Source organism: Eublepharis macularius, chromosome 3, assembly GCF_028583425.1.
Source record: "Eublepharis macularius isolate TG4126 chromosome 3, MPM_Emac_v1.0, whole genome shotgun sequence".
NCBI lineage: Eukaryota > Metazoa > Chordata > Lepidosauria > Squamata > Eublepharidae > Eublepharis > Eublepharis macularius.
The window spans coordinates 91,057,732-91,077,152 of NC_072792.1; the positions used below are offsets into that span (position 1 = coordinate 91,057,732).

Below are 19,421 nucleotides of genomic sequence, written 5' to 3' on the forward strand. Positions count from 1 at the left end.
GTTTGACCTGTGGCAGATATGGCTCCATCTGTTTCCTTGCTTGCATAGACTAACAGTTGCTACTGTCTGAAATGAAATACGATGTATGTATATAAAATTGGTCTCCTATATAAAAAGCAAATGTGAAATTGTGCCTATGGCATGGTAGTACAAGAAGGGGAATAAAATTAGGTACAGCGATTGGGATCAGTACAGATTGCAGAAGTAACAAAGGGAGGGCAGTCCCTCACAAAACCTCTAAACCCTCAGAGGTGGGTTTGAAGAAGCATACAGTGGCGGGGGGGGGGGGGGGTGCAGAACCTGGCGAAAGATCCACTTTCCCCTCATGGTTGCAATACAATACAATGTACTATCTTCCTCTGGTATTCAAATAACTCAAGCAAATTAGTTATCAAATTTAATAGCCTACCTTCCACTACAGATCTCTGTGGGTCAATAAGAAGCACAGAACCTTTCTGCAGTGATAAAACCATTGGGTTAAATACAGACAAATCCTTTGGAAACTGTGAGTCTTCAATTATTATTTTAAGCCTTACAATGATACTTCCAGGTTTAATGGAGTCCATTTGCACTTTCAGTTTTCCCATCTTGTACAATGCAAACATATGAGAAGGAAACGATTTTTCAATCTGAAAATAAATGAAAGATATATTGCCATACTAACATCAAAGTAGACATACATTGAATTTCATCTTCCTTGACTTGTCTTCATTTTCATATTAAAAAAAGACAGTATTAGTCCAACCTATACCTATGAACAACATGAAGAAGTGAGCTGTGGCTCACAAAAACTCATACCCTACCACAAATTTTGTTAGTCTTATAGGTGCTACCGGACTCTTGCTGTTTTCTACTGCTACAGACAAACACGGCTACCCATCTTGATCTATGAACAACATGTATGAGTATGCACTTATGTTGGCCTTGAGAACTTTTTATTTTTCCTGTTTTTATTGCTGGTGTTCCTGAATCATGTTTCTTTTCTGCTATTTATAGGCTATTTTTACACAACTAACATAAAACAGGCATCAGTAACAAAGATGATAGCAATATCATCCCGAGAAAGGAGAATACATTTCAGAAGATAGCTGGCTCTGCCCGCTGTCAAAGGGACGGAGAGAATCTCTCCATCCCTCTTGCACCCAGCAGCAGCAGCCCAGCAGCACTGGGGTGGGGCAGGTAGGTGGGGGCTGGGGGTTGTGGGGTGTTTAAAGGGCCCTGCCCCTTGCACGTGACAGGAAAGGGCCCTTTAAACTATCAGCTGGCAGGCAGCAGGGGGGAATCCCCCCCTGCCACCTGCCAGCTGATAGTTTAAAGGGATCTTTAAAGGGCCATGAACATGAACACTGAACATGTTCCTTAAGGGGACACGTTTGTTCCTGTTCGTTGTTTGTGGATGGCAACAAACAACGAACAGGGTGTTCGCAATTTTTTCCTGTTCATGCCCATGTCTAATTCTGATAGGTTAAATGAAATTGTTATGGCAGACTGAAGCCAAGATTTAAAGGCAAAGAAGTAACCATTCACTTCTACATAACAATACATTTTTACTTTTTGTATTATGTAGGTCCTATTACCTGATCTAACCATCCAATGATGCTGTGGTGCCTCCAAAGCACACAGGAAGCCCACCTGCCCACTAGGCTTGCCATTTTCAAAACTGGCCACTGTATCTGTGCCTTTAACAGCAGCCTGGAGAGGTAATAATGTCCCATACTGTAAAAAGCTTTAACTGCTGATGCCTGCATATAAAGCTGCTGTTAGCAGAGGCACAAGACCAGGCCCAGAGCTCTTGCCTAGGGCTTCTGCTTCTGCTTTAATGGACGTAGCAGATCTGTAAATCTAATGGGGAAACCTGCTCATTCAGGAGCTGTATGTCACAACACCTGTTTTAAAAGCTGAGCTCCCATCGCTAATAGAGGCAAAAAGAAGTCCAAGTTGATTTTTGAAAATTCTAAGGCCAGTTTGCTATTGAAAAAAAAATTGATCATTAAGTATTGGTCCATGAGAAAATGTTGCATCATGTAAGACATAATCCAAAGTTTCAAATGGGTAAATAGTTTAGCTTTACCTCAGTCATCAAAATGCTGTAAAAATCCTGGTATTTCTTAGTGCTGGTGTTTAAGAACTGTTCTGTAAATGTATAGTTCAAGATCCTTATTGTAACACCAAACATCAATGCATCTAAAAGACACAACATATAAAGGATCAGATGGTTCATTCAAGCCATAAACATAATGTAATTAGAATAAATTATTAATCTATATGATGAGGGAAAGCTAATCATTAAGATAAAAAATGTAGCTTAGATATAAATCAAGGCAAATCAAAGTCCAAGCTTTCACACAATATTTGGGACAATCTGGTATAGTGGGACCAATCAAATCCAAATTTGTGAGTTTTCTGAGACAGGGCCGGATCGAGGGGGGGGGCAGGGGAGGTAGTTTGCCCCCGGCGCCGCCAGGGAGGGGGTGCCGGGAGCAGCTGCCAGCTGCCGGAGCGTGCAGGCAGTAGCATGGGCAGCCTCACAGCCCCCTGCACTGCCTTTCGCCTGCCCAGTGGGACAGGAGGCAGCCAGCTTGCCGTGCACCCCCTGTCCTGCAGGGAAGGCAAAGGGCAGCGCAGCCGCCCATGCCATTCGCCTGCCCAGCAGGAGAGGGGGCAGCCAGCCACCCCTGTCCTGCGGGGCAGACGCATGGCGCGGGCAGCCTCACAGCCCCCTGCGCTGCCTTTTGCCTGCCCTGCAGGACAGGGGGTGCGCAGCAAGCTGGCCACCCCCTGTCCTGTGGGGCAGGTGAAAGGCAAAGTGGGGGGCTGCGAGGCCGCCCGCACCATTCGCCTGCGGGGAGATGAATGGCGCAGGCGGCTTCCCAGCCCCGCACGCTGCCTCCGCCGCCCTGCATGACATCACCAAAATGACATCATCACGCCACGCCGCACGCTGTGTGCACACGCGAGGTCGGACTAGGGTTGCCCCGGGGACCAGCAACCCTAGATCCGGCCCTGTTCTGAGACAGTGGTTATGTCACCTACTCCACAAAAAGTTTAAATAGAACATTCGCATCTACCCATTTACTAATCTTAAAAGCAATAAAGATAATTGATAGCGAAATATAATTGTGGAGGGATGGATTTCTGTTAAAGGGAGAATAGCACTTCTAAGTTGATACGTACCAGTCTTCACACTCCTATGCGATACAATGATTTTTTCACAAGCTTCATAGCTGATCCTCACTGTGTACAGTACGCCTGCTTCCAGTCCGAACACATCCAGTGACATATTGGTGGTTTCAGTTCCTTGAATCAACTCTTTGCCTTTGTACACTTCTATTTGGAATGTATGGTTCAGCAAGGGATCTACATTCCAAGACATTTCAAAACTGCTACTAGTAACATTGAAGATCTTGTGTTTCTTAATGGCTGAGGGATCTGCAATAGCACACACAAAAGACTTATCACAGCTGAAAATGGGATTTACTTAAAGGAATAATATGTATACAGTCATGGTGCACCTATTCAGATAAAATGCTTTTTTTGATAAAAGAGTTTAGACTGCCTAGCTATTAGCTAGATAAAATATTATAATTTAGCATATGTAGTCTCAGAGGCTCTGAGCAAGTTAAACCTCTCCCTTAAAATTGTATGCATTTTAGAATTAAATAGTAAATGAGTTATAAACCAGTAATTTTCTTTTTATACCAGTATTTTTTCATCTTTCTTTATCAACAATTCTCCATGCAAAACAAGCCCCTCTAAGGAGGCACAGATGATTACTGGAGGAGCCATGCACTCCTCCATCATAATTGCTATTTATTTATTTTACAGCATTTATAGTCTACCTTTCTTAAAAAGCTTCAAGGTAAATCACAAGTGTATACTCCAGTCCTTAACTGCCAATTTAGGTGATCACATGTTCTCCTTTATGCATTAGTGCTCCATATGGGGCTTCCATTGAAGATGGTATGGAGTGTACAGAATGTTGAGGCCAGCATGCTGACTGGAGTGAGATGTAGGGACCAAATAACTCCAGTCAACAGGGTATTCTCCCCTCTGCTCATGCTGGGCCGATTCCAGACGCCCCCCCCCCCATTCTGAAACGTCGCGCGTCATCGCACGGAAAACGCAAATTATTGCGTTTTCTTGTGCGAGTTTTGCGCGACGTCGCGCGCCGTTTCGGAATGGGGAGGGCCGTCTGGAATCGGCCCTGGTCTAAAAGCTCTCTGAGATAGTTCTGTTTTGCACCTTTGCCAAAAATCCATGAGTAGGAGCTCTCTCCCACCTCTTCTGGGAGGCTGTTCCTGAGGCATGGGGCAGCAGTTGAAAGAGATTGAGCCCAAATTGTTGCTGAACATTGGAGAAACAGATAATAGACAATAGAAGAACTGATAATAGATCTTGCTGGGAAGTAGGGTTACCAGTCCCCCACTCCCCACCCCCCTGCCCCCATTCACCTGGCTGGCAGGGAGCAAGTGCGGGGAATGGGCCCAGGATTTCTGGAGCATACTCCTGTATGTTCCCGAGATCTTCCTTGTCATGCAAGGAATGACATCATTCCAACTGCAACAAGGAAGGGAAGCCCCTCCATGTGGGGCCCTCTCTTCCTTGTGGCACCTAGAATGATGTCATTCTCAGCATGACAAAGAAGAGCTCTGGAGTGTGTGCACAAGGTATGTCCCCCCCCCCCATGCCCTCCCATCCTCTGGGTTGAACTCCAGGGGACCTGGCAACCCTACTGGGAAGCTTCTGCATAGGAACATGGAGGGTCCTTCACGTATGAGGGCTCCTGGTCATGAAAGACATTAAAGGGGAGCACCATCACTTAGAACTGGACTCAGAAACTAATCAACAGTCAGTGTTGGGACTTCAGAATAGGACTGACATGATCCTGCTGGTTAGTCCTACATAATAAATGGGCTGCTGCATTTTGCACCAACAATAGTTTCCAAACTGTCTTCAAGGGAAGCCCCACGCAGAGTGTGTTGAAGTTACTGAAGCGTCTTAATTTTTATATGACTTTTTGAAAAATATAGGACTGATTTGTGACAGCACTCCTATATTATTTTAAAAAATGAGAAAAGCAATTCTCAAATTAAGCAGCTTTCTTGTTCATCTAGATCCATGGTGCTTTGTCTGCATTTCCAGGAGCCAAGTTATGCAAGTTGGACCTGCGACACCCAATGCCATTCTAGAGGAGAAATTAGGCATAGCACACTATGCAAACTTGTCCCTCCTTCTTCTTTCCAAGTGCAGAAATAGTTGGGTGTGTGTGTGCATTTCATCCCTTGAAAAATCATGTGGGGGTAAAATGAGACCACGTGGTGCTGCTGTGCCACAGGCTCAGGCTCTCCTGTCAATTTTTAATTTCTCCTCTAAAATGTAGTTTTGCTCTAAGTTAAATATATGTGCTGTGTATGACTGCACACATGTGTGTACAAGTGTGTGTGAAAGATGTGTTTTTGAAGGATTGTGTAACATGAAAGAATCATTTAATGTAGACTCAATAAAACAGAATTTTGAGATTTGTAATTTAAACATTATTTATAACTTCAAATTAAATAATTCTGTAAATAATGCTATATAAATAATGCAATAGTACAATTGATTAACTAATATAGATGTTGTATACCTTGTTTTGGCAAGTATTTAATAGCTCCATGTTTATTCATTCATAAAAATACAAATTCAGTGAGCTAAAAGAAGCAGCTACATCAACAATAGAATGAGAAATTATACTAGCTCTTAAACACTACATGGGTAGCAACCAAAAATATATAACAGAAATCAGCTACAGAACTTCATTTCTAGAGTCCTAACTAGACATGGGCACGAATGGGGGGGGGGGAACCCGAACACGCTGTTTGTCGTTCGTTGCTGCCCACGAACAATGAACAACGCCGAACATGATGCTGCCCTGAACATGTTCATTGTTCATGGGGGCCTGCAGCCCCCACCCAGCCCCCCTCACCCTATAATCCATTTACCTGGCACTTTAAAGATCCCTTTAAACTATCAGCTGGCAGGCGGTAGTTTAAAAGGCCCTGTCCTGACACTTGCAAGCGGCAGGGCCCTTTAAACAACCACAGCCCCCACCCCCATCCCAGCGCTGCCGGGCTTCTTCTGCTCAGTGTGAGCGGGGCAGGGAGATTCTCCCTGGCCCACTCGCACCCGACAGAGCTGGCACCACATCTGCCTCATGCAAGCGGGCTAGGGTGATTGTCCCTGGCCTACTCACACCTGGCAGGGCTGGTGCTGCAGTACCACTTCTGCCCCGTGCGAGGCCAGAGCGATTCTCCCTGGCCCACTTGAACCCGGCAGGGCCGGCTCCATGGCACTGCTTCTGCCCCATGTGAGCAGGCCAGGGCGATTCTCCCTGGCCCACTCGCACCTGGCAGGGCTGACGCCATGGCACCACTTCTGCCCCCTGCGAGTGGGCCAGGCAGAAGAAGCCATAAGGCGCCGGCTCTCCCAGTGCTAAGAGGGATGGGGAGATTCTCCTCATCTCTCTCACACTAGGAGAGGGGCAGCCAGCCACTTGTCCGGGGAAGCCCCTGATGAGCAGCTGATTCAGGGGTTTAAATGCCCCTTTCCATGCCGCTGAAAGGGGCATTTAAACTCCTCTTTGATTCCCAGTTTCCAGGGCAACAGCAGGAGTTCAGACAATCTCTGTGTCAGTTGCCATGGGAATTGATTGCAGCAGGTGCCAGACTGTCTGGCTTGATGAAGAGCTACCCGAACAGCACCGAACGTGGCTTCAGTTGGAATCAGGCCTCACGAACAGCCTGTTCGCGAACAGCCAAACAGGCTGTTCATTGGCTTTTTTACGTTCGTAATGTTGTTTGATCCCATGTCTAGTCCTAACACTTCACCATGGACATTTAATTGGAAGACAGTTTTTTCAGGGAATAAGATGTCCCCAAGGGAAGCTGCTATGCACTGTGTTGAACGCTAATCTGATTTTAAATGACCACATAGACAAACATGTTTTATTAATTGCTTGTCATGCTCCACTCTAGCTTTTTTAGCTGAAAAGTACTCTTGCCACCTGCGCAGTAAACTCTATGCAGCCTTTGTTGACCTACGTAAAGCCTTTGACTCTGTTAATAGATCTTTATTATGGGATAAACTTCTCGAACTGGGGATTGATAAGCGCCTTTTATTTTTGATTTGGAAATTACATACGTCCAATTTTTGCCAAGTAAGATTTGATGGGAAAGGGTCTCTCACTAAGGAGATACCTGTCTCTAAAGGAGTTAAGCAAGGGTGTGTTCTTGCCCCCTCCCTTTTTAACCTTTTTATCTCTGACTTGCCTTCTTGTTTGGGTAGGATTAATGGCCACCCCCCTAAATTAAATACGACTGCAGTGCCAGTTCTGCTTTATGCAGATGATGCGGTTATCCTTTCCTTTACAAGAATTGGCCTTATTCGTCTCTTATCCGAGTTTAATGCATATTGCTCTCGGAACTTTCTTTCCATTAATTTTGACAAGACAAAAATTTTGGTTTTCTCTAAATCTTGGAAACGCAACCGCTGGCTAATAGCGAAAAAAGAAATACAGCAGGAAAAATCTTTCCGCTACTTAGGAGTGCTATTCCATTACAATCTGAGTTGGTGCCCACATAGAGAGCACTCTCTAAGTTTAGCCAAGAACAAGTCTGCAGCCTTGATTCGTTTCTTTTTTCAAAAGGGCAATCAATTTGTCCCAGCAGTGCTTAAGATTTTTCAAGCAACAGTTATTTCCCGACTGTTGTACGGAATCCCTATTTGGATACAGGCCTTTACTAAAAGAATTGAGCGTATCTACTCTGTCTTCCTGCGTAGGATCCTTGGTTTATCCAATTCAGTGTCGTTGTTTACCCTCTGTAAGGAATTGGATCTGCACCTGATAGAATCTCGGGCCTGGATCACTACTATTAAATTCTGGCTCCGTCTTCATTTTCGATCCTCCCCTACTAGCCTAATGGCTCAACTTCTAACTGATCCCTTTATCTCAGATTGGTCACAGGCTGTAGTGGAAAAGATTGGTTCCTTAGGAATCGACTTGGAGCCTTTATATAATAGTGGTGAGGTGGCAATTCTGCAGGTGGTTAAGAGGAGAATTTGGGATATTGAGGCGCAGACTATTAATGCCAGCAGCTCCGGAGTCTGCTCCCCTCATTCACTGTCCCTCTATTCCTCGCACACCACCATGGCGGCATATATTGCTGATCTGATAAACCCTGTGTTTAGGAGGGCTTTTATGTTAGCGAGGTTCAATCTCTTTCCCTCAGCAGTGGTCACAGGCAGATACGGGGGTATTCCGTATAGGGATAGGCTGTGTGACTGTACTCTGAGGGAACCCGATTCAATCCCACATATTCTTTTTCGCTGCCCCAAATATTCTGTTATGCGCAGTTTATTGATTCGTCCTCTTTTTCCTGTGCAGAGGGATTTTTTGGATAAGGATCTAAAATTTTTCTTACCTGACAAGAGTCCAGCAATAACCCTATCCGTTGCTGAATTCCTGGCTTATGTGTGGAAGTCAAGGGTAACATTTTATAAAGCCCCCTATGACTGTGCTGTATCCTGAGATAATTTTGCTGTCTGGGGACATGATTGTGCTGCCCTATGAATTTATTTCACAACATTTCTCCTGTTTTGTCTGTATTATTTATGCCAATAAAGGTTGCTGTGTGGCTGTGTGGCTTCACACCAAGGTGGATTCAGACACCTATTTTTTCCACCCTGGGAAAGTTTTTTATAATTGCCTTACACTGGAGATCAGTGGAATATACCCGTGTTGTACATTTTTCATGTGATCAGATTCTTCAGAAACACACTTTGTAAACACCTTAAACATAAAGCCCAAGTGTTGTTGGACCGCAATATAACAGCCTGTTGAATCATTCCCCAGCATGTGTACTACATGGACTTCCACAATAAAACAACTTGAAAAGTTTGAAAAAAAACCTTTATCATCCTTATCTTACTCATACTCACAACAATCAATGATTGTTGGAGTCAGTGCCACTTCCTGTCTGCTCACCCATAAGTTTTAAAATCCACTCTCTCAGAGCTAGCTCACAGATACACTAGTGGCCAAAATTGTGGAAACCTTTTGGGAAAAGTGTATTTTTAAGGTTTAATGGCTTATAACACCACTTTTGGGGGGAGTAATACCATAAAATTATATATCAATGGAAAGATAATTTAATCAAGAATGTAATGCAATAACTTTTATGAAGGATTTTTTTTAAAACAGTAATCATAAAGAAGAAAATTGAAACATAGAAAAAATGAGTCATACAACAATTCTCACCATGTCAGTTAATACATAGTTGGGTAATCTTTTGCTTTAATTATGGCTAGGAGTGATTTCGTAGAAAAAAAGCTGTAGGAACTCATTAGCATACCTCATTAGCATAACTGATTTGCATATGCGACACCCCTGACATCCCCTATCCTGGCTGTTTTGGACCCAATCTTGGCCATTCAGGGCTGAAATTGGGCCCAAAATGGCAAAAAGGGGCTGAAAATGGCCGAACAGGGGCCCACAATGGTCAGGATTGGGCCACTGCTGAGTGGGAGAATGATCCACCACTTGTCAGAGGCCCAATCTGGGCCATTTCGGCCCCAATCCAGGCTGAAAAGGGCCCAAAATGGCCGAGAGTCAGGTGGGTGGGGGCACCTGACATGTGACCTCTTTGGGGAACTGCCGGAACTGCGTTCCTGAGCGTTCCCCCTTGAAATGAGCCCTGATTACGGCCTTACAATGCCTTCCCATGGAGTGAACAAAGTTTTTTAGTTCTGCAGCTGTTATAATGTGAAACCACGATTGAGTTATTGCTTCTATTAACTGTGTTTTATTGCTGGGTTGCTTCTCACTAGTTTCTTTAGTCGGCTCCATAGATTTTTGATGGGGTTAAGGTCTGGGCTGTTCCCATGGCATTCCAACAGTGGAAGATGATTATCTTGAAACCACTTTTTGCACACAGCAGCAACATGACATGGAGCTGAATCTTGTTGAAATACAAATGCTTTATTATCTTGGAAAAGATAACATGTGGAAGGCTTCAGTTTGGGCTCAAGTATTTCATTTATGTATTTTTGGGCATTTATATTGCCATTTATCACGCAAATTCTGCCCACACCTTTTGATGTCATACAACCCCATATCATAACACTAACTGGGTGTTTCATGGTAGGTGTAATGCAATCAGGATGCAAATCTTCTCTGATTCTTCTTCTCACGTATTTTATGCCATCACTACCAAACAGGGAGATTTGGGTCTCATCACTCCAAATAACACTGTCCCATCGTTCCGCTGTCCAGTTAACATGGGTTTTAGCCCAGTTTAATCTTTTCAACCTTTGTTTGAGAGATAACAATGGTTTTTTTCGTGGAATTCTAGCATTAAGATCAAATTCCTCCAGACTGCGGCGAACAGTCCTTGCACTCAACTTCACATTGAATTGTGCCATTTCATTCTGTATACACCCCGATGATTTTCTTCTGTCACCTAGGCTCAGTCTCTCAATTCTTCTATCATTCCTTGCTTGTGTGCACCTTTTCCTGCCTTTACCAGTCTGGTTTTGTAGTGACTGCGTTGCCTTATACCTCTTCAAAAATTTAGAAATGCCATCTTTGATTAAGTTTCCACCAATTTTTCTTCTAATTTCTTCATAACTGTAGCCTTGTTCACTTAATACTACTATTTTACATCGCTTTCTGGGTGACCAGTTAACTCTTTGTGCCATTTCTTTAATTGTATTACATTGAATGGCTACATTCAAATGAAGGAAAGCTACTTCATATCAACCTAAGCAAGTTGTGCTTCCTCTTCCTGGTTATTTGGCTATAACATTTGATAGAATACAGATAATTGAACAAAATTTGTTGCATTACATTCTTGATTAAATTATCTTTCCATTGATATATAATTTTATGGTATTACTCCCCAAAAAAGTGGTGTTATGAGCCATCAAACCTCAAAAACGCACTTTTTCCAAAAGGTTTCCACAATTTTGGCCACTAGTGTACATGCATGTGTAACCCCTGTGAGGTTAATTGGTTTAGCCCAGTGAGGTGGAGTCAGAAGCTAGAGGCAGGCTGCTGAGGAGGAGGCTGTTTGCAGGGGAGCTTAATAAATTATAAGCTCTTATCACCTTGAATAAGGTAATCAAATATTGTATGTAAAATATGATTTAAGTGGTGTTTGTGTATTGTGTGTAGCTGGTGTTACTGGGGTTGTATTATTTTTGCAGGGCTATAATTCCCAACCAGAAGCCTGAAGCCTGGGGTACAGCTGCTTCAAATGGATGAGAGAGGACACATCATCACTTCTTGGATGCCTTTTCAAGGACATTGTTGATTTGGAGGGTTTTTTGTATGGTTGTACGTAAAAGTTAATTTTTTGTTAAAGTTGTATTTTATTCATTGTTAAAAAGTTTAAAAGAAAAAAAGTTGTTTCTTAAAAATTTTGTGAAAGTTGCTTTCTAAGCCCCATAGAACCCATGTAAAGAGAAGTTACACATGCTAACAGTAACATTAAGTGATGATTTACATGTATAAATATGCCATAACAGAAAATATAAATACAATTCTTTTTCTGTGGAGCCAGTTCACATATTCAGCTACTTCTCATTAAGTGTGCAGGAGGCATGTGATGAAAAATCAAGTGAAGTACAAGCATATTTGAATCTGTCCTCAGGGAACCTCAGAAAGCTATACTTAAAGCAGTTTTCATTGTACTTAAATGGGACTAAACTGGCCTGTGAAAAAGAGATCTGCAATGCTTAGTAGGGTTCTTTTCAACAGCCACTGGATGTCACTGTAGACATAATAGCTTAAACAGTCCTCAGGACAGATAAGTTAATTTTGGACATATTTCCTGTTTACTAGGTGCAGAGAGAATACACAAAGTAGATTTAAACTCAAATGAGGTTTTAAAATGAAAAGGTAACTTACAGCATTCATAATTTATTGATCTGCCAGTTTTTTGTGACGCACATGTTGAATTTGTCATCAAAGCAGAGGCATTGCTAGCTTTAAGCAGAATATCTGGTGAATCTAGAAAGAAAGAAAGAAAGAAAGAAAGAAAGAAAGAAAGAAAGAAAGAAAGAAAGAAAGAAAGAAAGAAAGAAAGAAAGAAAGAAAGAATTTAGTATTATTAGAACTTTGCTTCTTCCAAAATGATTCCTTTAACTGTACCTTGAATATTAAGGCAATAACTTTTTTGGGCAGTTAAAGTTTGCCTCATTTAACATTTTTTTTAAATGAAAGTTTGACTCACAAAAGGGAAGTTATATTGATATTTATTTTACTTCTCAGATGGTTCAACTATATTTAACAGTAAATCTGATAAATATATTTGATTTGAGCTAATCTTATCTTTATATAGCCTCTGGCAAGCTGAGATCATTTGCAATAGCCTTGGGAAGTGAAGGTACAGTACAGCTGGCTTTTTCAATAGTGTATACCCGCTTAGTGAAATTTGATATTTTGTCCACATAGAACTAATAGCAGGAATTACATTTTAAAAGGATTCCCATTTATTTTGTTCTATGTATAAATCAAAAATATGGTTTGTAGTGGATTATAGGAAGATTGCTGAGAGCTACGTCCATGATCAGAAAAGACTGTATCTTGTCATTTTTTCTATTCACGGAAGCAGCCTCCTGCAATTTCCCATATGTTTTCACTTCAGATATTACATAGCTTATGCCAACAGGCCATTCCTGAGCAGTTATGTGTGTGTTTCATTATATCAACACTGACTTTGTCTCAGTATGACTAGGCCTATTATCTTACAGCTTTTAGGGGGGAAAACATGAAGCCCTTTCCCTTCCACAAAGGTCTTTTGGAAATCTTTTTTTAAAAATGTTCTGTTTTTTTGCATTTTACTTATATTTAGAGTTGCTGGCCTGAGGCTCACATCCAGCAGGAGACTCACTGCCAGTGAGTCACTGCCAGTGATGCACTGACATAATTTCCAGTCATACCAAAAGTGATATCAGTAGAGGAACTGACAGTCACCTCTCCCATTTCCCCCACTTTCTCCCGCTGCCCAGTTGAGCAGCAGCAGAAATGGCTGGGGGCAAATAATATTCACATACAAACGTTTTATTGAGAATTACTTTAAGGGACTGTTTTATATTATTTTATTGACAAAATTTATACCCTGCCTTTTCATCCTCATCAGGGCCACCAAGATGGCTAACAGGTTAAAAACAAGCGTAATAAAAAGACATCTTAAAAATCAATGAAACCAAACAAAAACACATTAAAACAGTTAAAATCAAAGGTAATTTACAAGTACAGAAATATAAAAACAACAATTAAAACAGAGGCAAGAAGGAGACATCGCTGAGGGAATACCAGAGAAACAAAGTCTTCACCTGCTGGCAGGAGGCTGTTATGACTAGAGATGGGCATGAACAGCAATATGAACAAAAAAAAGCCACGAACAGCCCAATCTGCTGTTTGTGAACAAGCTGTTCGTGAGGCCCCATTCTAAACAAACAGGTGGTTGTTGCAAGCCTCGTTCGTTGCTGTTCGTCAAGCCAGACAGCCTGGCACCTGCAATCAATTCCCTTGGCAACTTAGGCAGGGATCTTCTGAATTCTGTCTGAACTCCTGCTGTTGCCCTGGAAACCCCAATCTAAGCCCAATTTAACTTGATAGGCAGGTCTTCCTTTCAATTGTGGAGCTCCAAATTTGTTACAAGGGAGCAAAGAACAGGGGGGAAGGGGGCTCCCAGCTCTGGCTTAGTTTGCAGACAGTGGAGAAGGAGAGACAGTTGCTGTTGGCATTTTGATAGAGAGAGTGCATTGGAGCTTGAATTTTCTTTGTGTGTGGTGGGATAGGGATCTACCCCTTCAAATTCCAGGGCTGCTGCCAGGCTCTGGTGCCAAGCTATTATTTATTATTGGTACCTTTCCTGGTGCCTTCTCAGGTCAGGTTTCTGGGAGTGGTGCAATAAGAATCTTGACTTGGATGATGGCTGGAGGAGAGCCTGCTGGCCCCCACGAACAGCCAACCATGAACATGTTCGTGAACAGGGCCATGTTCGTATTTGTTCGTGAGTCCCTGTTTGTGAATGGCAACGAATAACAAACATCATGTTTGGTTTTTTTCTGTTTGTGCCAATCTCTAGTTATGACTACAAGGGCAGGATACAATTTTTTTAAAAAAGCACATTTGACCAGTTTTTAAAAATAAAGCACAGTTGACCATTACACTCATTGGTAGACTGGCTTGAATGTGTATCCATGTATTTACTCTTACAGATGCAATTAAGAGAACCTTCTAAATTAATATAAACTTCTTGGCTGGGACAAACTCTGAATTCTGCAGAATATTTATTTGCATCTTTTGAAATAAGATGTAGATGAGAGACTTATCAAACATCTTAGCTTCAATATTATTCTTAAAGAACATGAAAGACCAGATTCCAAAACCACAATACAAATCTAGATTAATGTTGAGATTATACCACTGCATTATGACCTCTATATTTTATGTAGTAGAAAGTCATGACTGATGATATCTTTTCCATCATATGACACTGTGAGATATACATGCGCACACTTCACACATGATAAAGTGTACATATGATTTATACAATCTCCTATATGAGGGAGGTTTTTTCTTGTGCAAAGATGCCTTGTAGGTTGAAACTTTGGGGATTCCAGTTTCTACTATTTACAAAGCATCTCTTACAGGGTTATATTTCTAAAGTTCTAACTCATGAGTAAAGTTAGCCTAAAAACAAATATATTTGAAAAAAATAACCTTGTACATCTATGTCGATAACCTCATACACCCGCATCACAATGTCCTTCAACAAAGAAGATAGGTTCACCAATGGAAAAGGCTGTTGCAGGCCAATCAGGACCTGAGATGTTAATGTCTCAGCATAGGGTTCTGCTTGAGTAGTCTGGATATGGTACACTGAGACGTTTAAGGGCCACAACGCTCCAGTAATCTGTAAGAAAGAAACCCTTTCTATATATTACAATATTCTTTAATATACATTAATCAATATTAAACAATGTAGAAAAGAGAACAAGCGTTTGATCACAATAATTCAGTAAATGAAATGACAAACTTTAAATCATTTCCTTTGAGAATGTGACATGAAACTTCGGGGCTTTAATAGCCAGAACTATTATGCAATCAATATATTGAATTCTCAACATGACCAAATCTCTGTGGATAATTAAAGCTAATGACTGGAGCCATGAACAGACAAGAAAGATCTTTCTATAACCCTGCTACTACGTAGCCACTACAGTACTGCCAGAATCTAAGCCTTAGTTCTGTCAGTAAAAGGTGGGCAGGGGGCAGGACCCTTTCCAGGGCTGTTTTGGCATTTGAGAAGACTTATTGGGGCCAGGCTACTTGCTTCCACCTGAAAACCACAATATTGCCAGCCTTCTAACCTTAGTTTCTGTCAGTAAAAAAGAAGGGAAAGGGTCTCAAGCCCTTTCCAGGGCTAATTTGGTTTCCTGGTGAACCCCTGCTCCCCTCCCTCCTGCCCTAGGGAGGGGATTCATTGGGGCCAAGCCCAGCAACATCCACCAGGAAACATGCTACCAAGCATTTGCACAACTCATCCAGGTGCAGTGGTGGCTACAGCTTGATGCCACATCACTTTTCTAGACCCAGAGGCAGCCTCCACACAACTTGCATGACTTGTTGGGGCCCAGTAGCAATCACCACATAACTCAACTGGGTAACTTGCTACCATATGACTTTTGCAACTTGGCTAGAGTTTTCCCAGGGAGTCCTACTAGGAGAAAGGAAGGAGTAAAAGCTGAGAGGCAGTATTTTATAGTGGTTAAAGGTTCAGATTAGTATTTGGGAGACCAGGTTCAAATCCCCAATCTGCCATGGAAGCTTGGGTGACTTTGGGTCAGTCACTCGCTTTAACTCAGAGTAGCAATGAGGATGAAATAAAGGAGAGGAGAATGATGTAAACTGCTTTGGGTCGCTATTAGAGAGAAAGGTGGAGTATAAATGAAGTAAATAAAAAAATTAATAAAGCTGAAGTCTGGTTGGGGGAACACATAAAAGAAAGATTAGTTGATGAGTGGGAAGCAGGGAAAGGGGAGAGGATATGGGGGCTGCCATGAGCAGAAAAAGATGAAAAGTGTGGGGAAAATCTGTGTCAGATTTCTGCTTAATAGTAACATAACATTCGATTTATATACCACCCTTCAGGACAACTTAATGCCCACTCAGAGCAGTTTACAAAGTATGCCATTATTATCCCAACAACAAAACACCCTGTGAGGTGGGTGGGGCTGAGAGAACTCCAGAGAGCCATGACTAGCCCAAGGCCACCCAGCTGGCTTCAAGTAGAGGATTGGGGGATCAAACCCAGCTCTCCAGATTAAGAGTCCCACGCTCAAATTTCTGCAATCCATATCATGTTGAATTGTTGAGTGAATGTCCCAGCCACTGGTTGTATTTATTTACGCTATGTAATCTGTCTTGAGCCTTAGTGAGAAAGGCACACTATAAACAAACAAACAAACAAGCAAGCAAGCAAGCAAGCAAGCAAGCAAGCAAGCGAATGAATGAATGAATGAATGAATGAATGAATGAATGAATGAATGAATGAATGAATGAATGAATGAAGAGATCATATAGGTTTGCCGAACTCCAGGTGCGATCTGGAGTTCTCCCAGTATTATAATTGACTACAGAGATCCTTTACAGCAAAAGGCAGCTTCATATGTCAAACACATATCCCTGCTGAGCTCCCTCCCATCCCCAAACTCCACCCTCCCCACATTGTGCCCTCAAGTCTCCAGGAATTTCTCAGAGTTGACAATTCTATTCTCACAAATCCTTCTGAATTCCTTGTTTGTGCTGTTGTAAATAGACTTGCTTTCTGAGGAAATCAGAAAGCATGGTAAAGTACTCTACAGGGGTCAGTGGGTATTCTCCACTTCCCAGCTTGTTTCATACCACCACTCCATGTGGCAGTGGGAGAAAAAATAGCTTTCAGGACTATGGTGTGAAATTAGTTTCAGGGAAAACTAGGAAGTGACATCAATCCTTTATTAAAAGCTAGAATCTATAGTTTTACTGCCCTCTCATGTCCCCCCACCCCAAATCTCCCACTGGTACTGACAAAACGAGACAGCTAAGAGAACTTTGTAGAATTTACTTGGATATTGGGAATTCTGAGGTTTTCTCCCAAGGGGGCCCCTTTGGATACAGGTGGTAACAAAATCTCTGACAGTCTCGGATAAGAATTCCAGAAGGGTATCCATCATTTTAGCCTGCTGCAGTAAAAATAAAGTGCAACAGGCTACAATAGGAGCTACAGCCATTAATTAATCTTGATTTCAATATGGATTACAAATGTCTAACATGAAACTTTAGTGGGGCAAATTCCCCCCAAAAGAGGAAAAATGTGTTTCATTTAAAAAAAAACAACCCTAAAACAGGATATTATTTGTTTACAAGAAACCCATATTAGAAAAAAAAGATATAAAATATTTGGCTTATAAAGTATTGGGAGAAGAATTTATTTCAGCAGACATTAAAAATAAGAATGGAGTCGTTTTATATATTAAACCTCATTTAAAGTCTAATTTGGTTCTGACTGATGAACATGGAAGATATGTAGGGGTAGAGGTGGACTTTCATGGTAGTGAAACATTTGTGGTGGGAATGTATGCCTTAAATAAAGATAAATATGGATTTTATTAAAAAAAACTTTCTTTAACTTATCTATCTTATGAAAGTTGGTGTTTAATGGGGGATCGGAATAGACTTATTGCCCCCAAAATAGATAGGACCTCTGAGAAACATATTAAACTGTTCCAAGGTAAACTACCAAAGAATTTTTTGATCTGATGGATAATTTGGGGCTGGTGGATCTCTGGAGACAGAAAAATGGTAATGCAAGAGACTACACATATTTCTTAGAAAGGCACAGATCCTTTTCAAGAATAGACATGATTTTGACATTGAGAGATTGTTACCAAAACTTCTAAAGTAGAAATTTTACCTAAGACTTTTTTTAGATCATAACCCTGTGTCTATGACATATAAGAAAAAAGTGGGTACTTTCAGGTGGAGATTTAATGAAGCTTTGTTACAAAACGAAATAGCTGTTAAAGACTAAAATCAAATTAAAGGAGTTTTTAAAAAATAATTTGAATAAGGGTATGGATATGAGAGGGGTCTGGGATGCGAGTAAAGCTTTTATTAGAGGTTATTTAATACAATATAATGCTCAAATAAAAAGAAAGAATCAGGAGAAAACCAAAATATTTTGGATGAGATAAAAAGAAGAATAATTAAAGAAATTCCCAGGAAATATAAATATTGGTACCATGGACTTAGTACTAGAGTCCATGTTACTGTTGACACCCAGGGACAGCTTGCTACAAGACAAGCCCAAAGAAACAACAACAGAAGACTGCCGGCGGTCACCTACAGCCAGGGCCTCTGAGAGGAATTTTATGAGGTGGTGCAAAAAAATTTCAGAGCCCCTTTCCTGCTCTATTAGCCATCTTTTTTATCCATAATGATTTTAAGCATAAGGTCAAAAAAGGTTTAAAAATATGCTTTGTATATACTTAAAATGAGCTTTCCTTGCCTTTTTTGTGAAAAATTTCTAATGACAGCATTAAAATTAATTGTTCTGGTAATGTTTGATTCAATACTCAACCTGGCCAAATCCACAAGACGTTCTTGAGACATTGTAGACCTTAAAAAATTCTTAATCAGCTTGAGTTCGCTAAATGATGTCTCTGCAGAAGCTACTGTTGCTGGAATTGTTAAAAGAATTCATAAGCTGACACAAACATTTGGAAACAGGTCACCAAGTCTGTATTCTGTTAATATGTTCAACAGATCCAATGGTTTTAACTGTGCATTTCCAAAATTTACCTTATGTACTGAAGGTAAAGGCTGCATTTCTGTAAAAAAAAATCCTCATCATTAAGGTCATCAGGATATTGTTTTGATAAAAATAAAGCTTTTTCTTTCAAGTTACTTTCAGACATGGTGAGGTATTTCCATAAGAAATTGAACTTTTCAGCCAACTGCTTCACAGCATTGAATCTTACATTAATCCTGCTATAACACTGTCTACTAAAACATAAAACACAGACTTTCTGAAGTAGGCTTCTTCTGGTGAATCATCTGGGTCATTCATTTCCAGCAAGTTAGCATCAGGTCTGTTATCATGCAGCCTCGTCCCCTTGTGAGTAACTCCACCACATCCACAAGAGAATTTTATATCTATCTTAAGGGTAGGTGCAACAATTTTGGCTTCATTCCACATGCATTTCCAGTTGTTTTGAAGAAAACACAAAATATCTATCTATTGAAAGAACCCCCAAATCCTATAGCAATACATTGCTGTAGTTTTGAAAGTGCTACTTAACTTTTTTTAAAAAAATTCTTCTCTAGGCAT

General features: G+C 41.2%; 1 protein-coding gene across 1 annotated transcript in view; it reads right to left on the reverse strand.

The window, feature by feature from the left end:
- The window catches only part of UMODL1 (uromodulin like 1), a 67,616-nt gene that overhangs the window by 23,186 nt on the left and 25,009 nt on the right, over nt 1-19,421 (reverse strand). The window contains exons 5-9 of the mRNA XM_054974662.1: nt 14,771-14,963; nt 11,945-12,052; nt 3,175-3,429; nt 2,072-2,184; nt 410-629 (exon numbers count right to left, since the gene is read on the reverse strand). Of these exons, the coding sequence (XP_054830637.1) occupies nt 410-629; nt 2,072-2,184; nt 3,175-3,429; nt 11,945-12,052; nt 14,771-14,963 (889 nt within the window). The remainder of the gene's footprint in view (nt 1-409; nt 630-2,071; nt 2,185-3,174; nt 3,430-11,944; nt 12,053-14,770; nt 14,964-19,421) is intronic.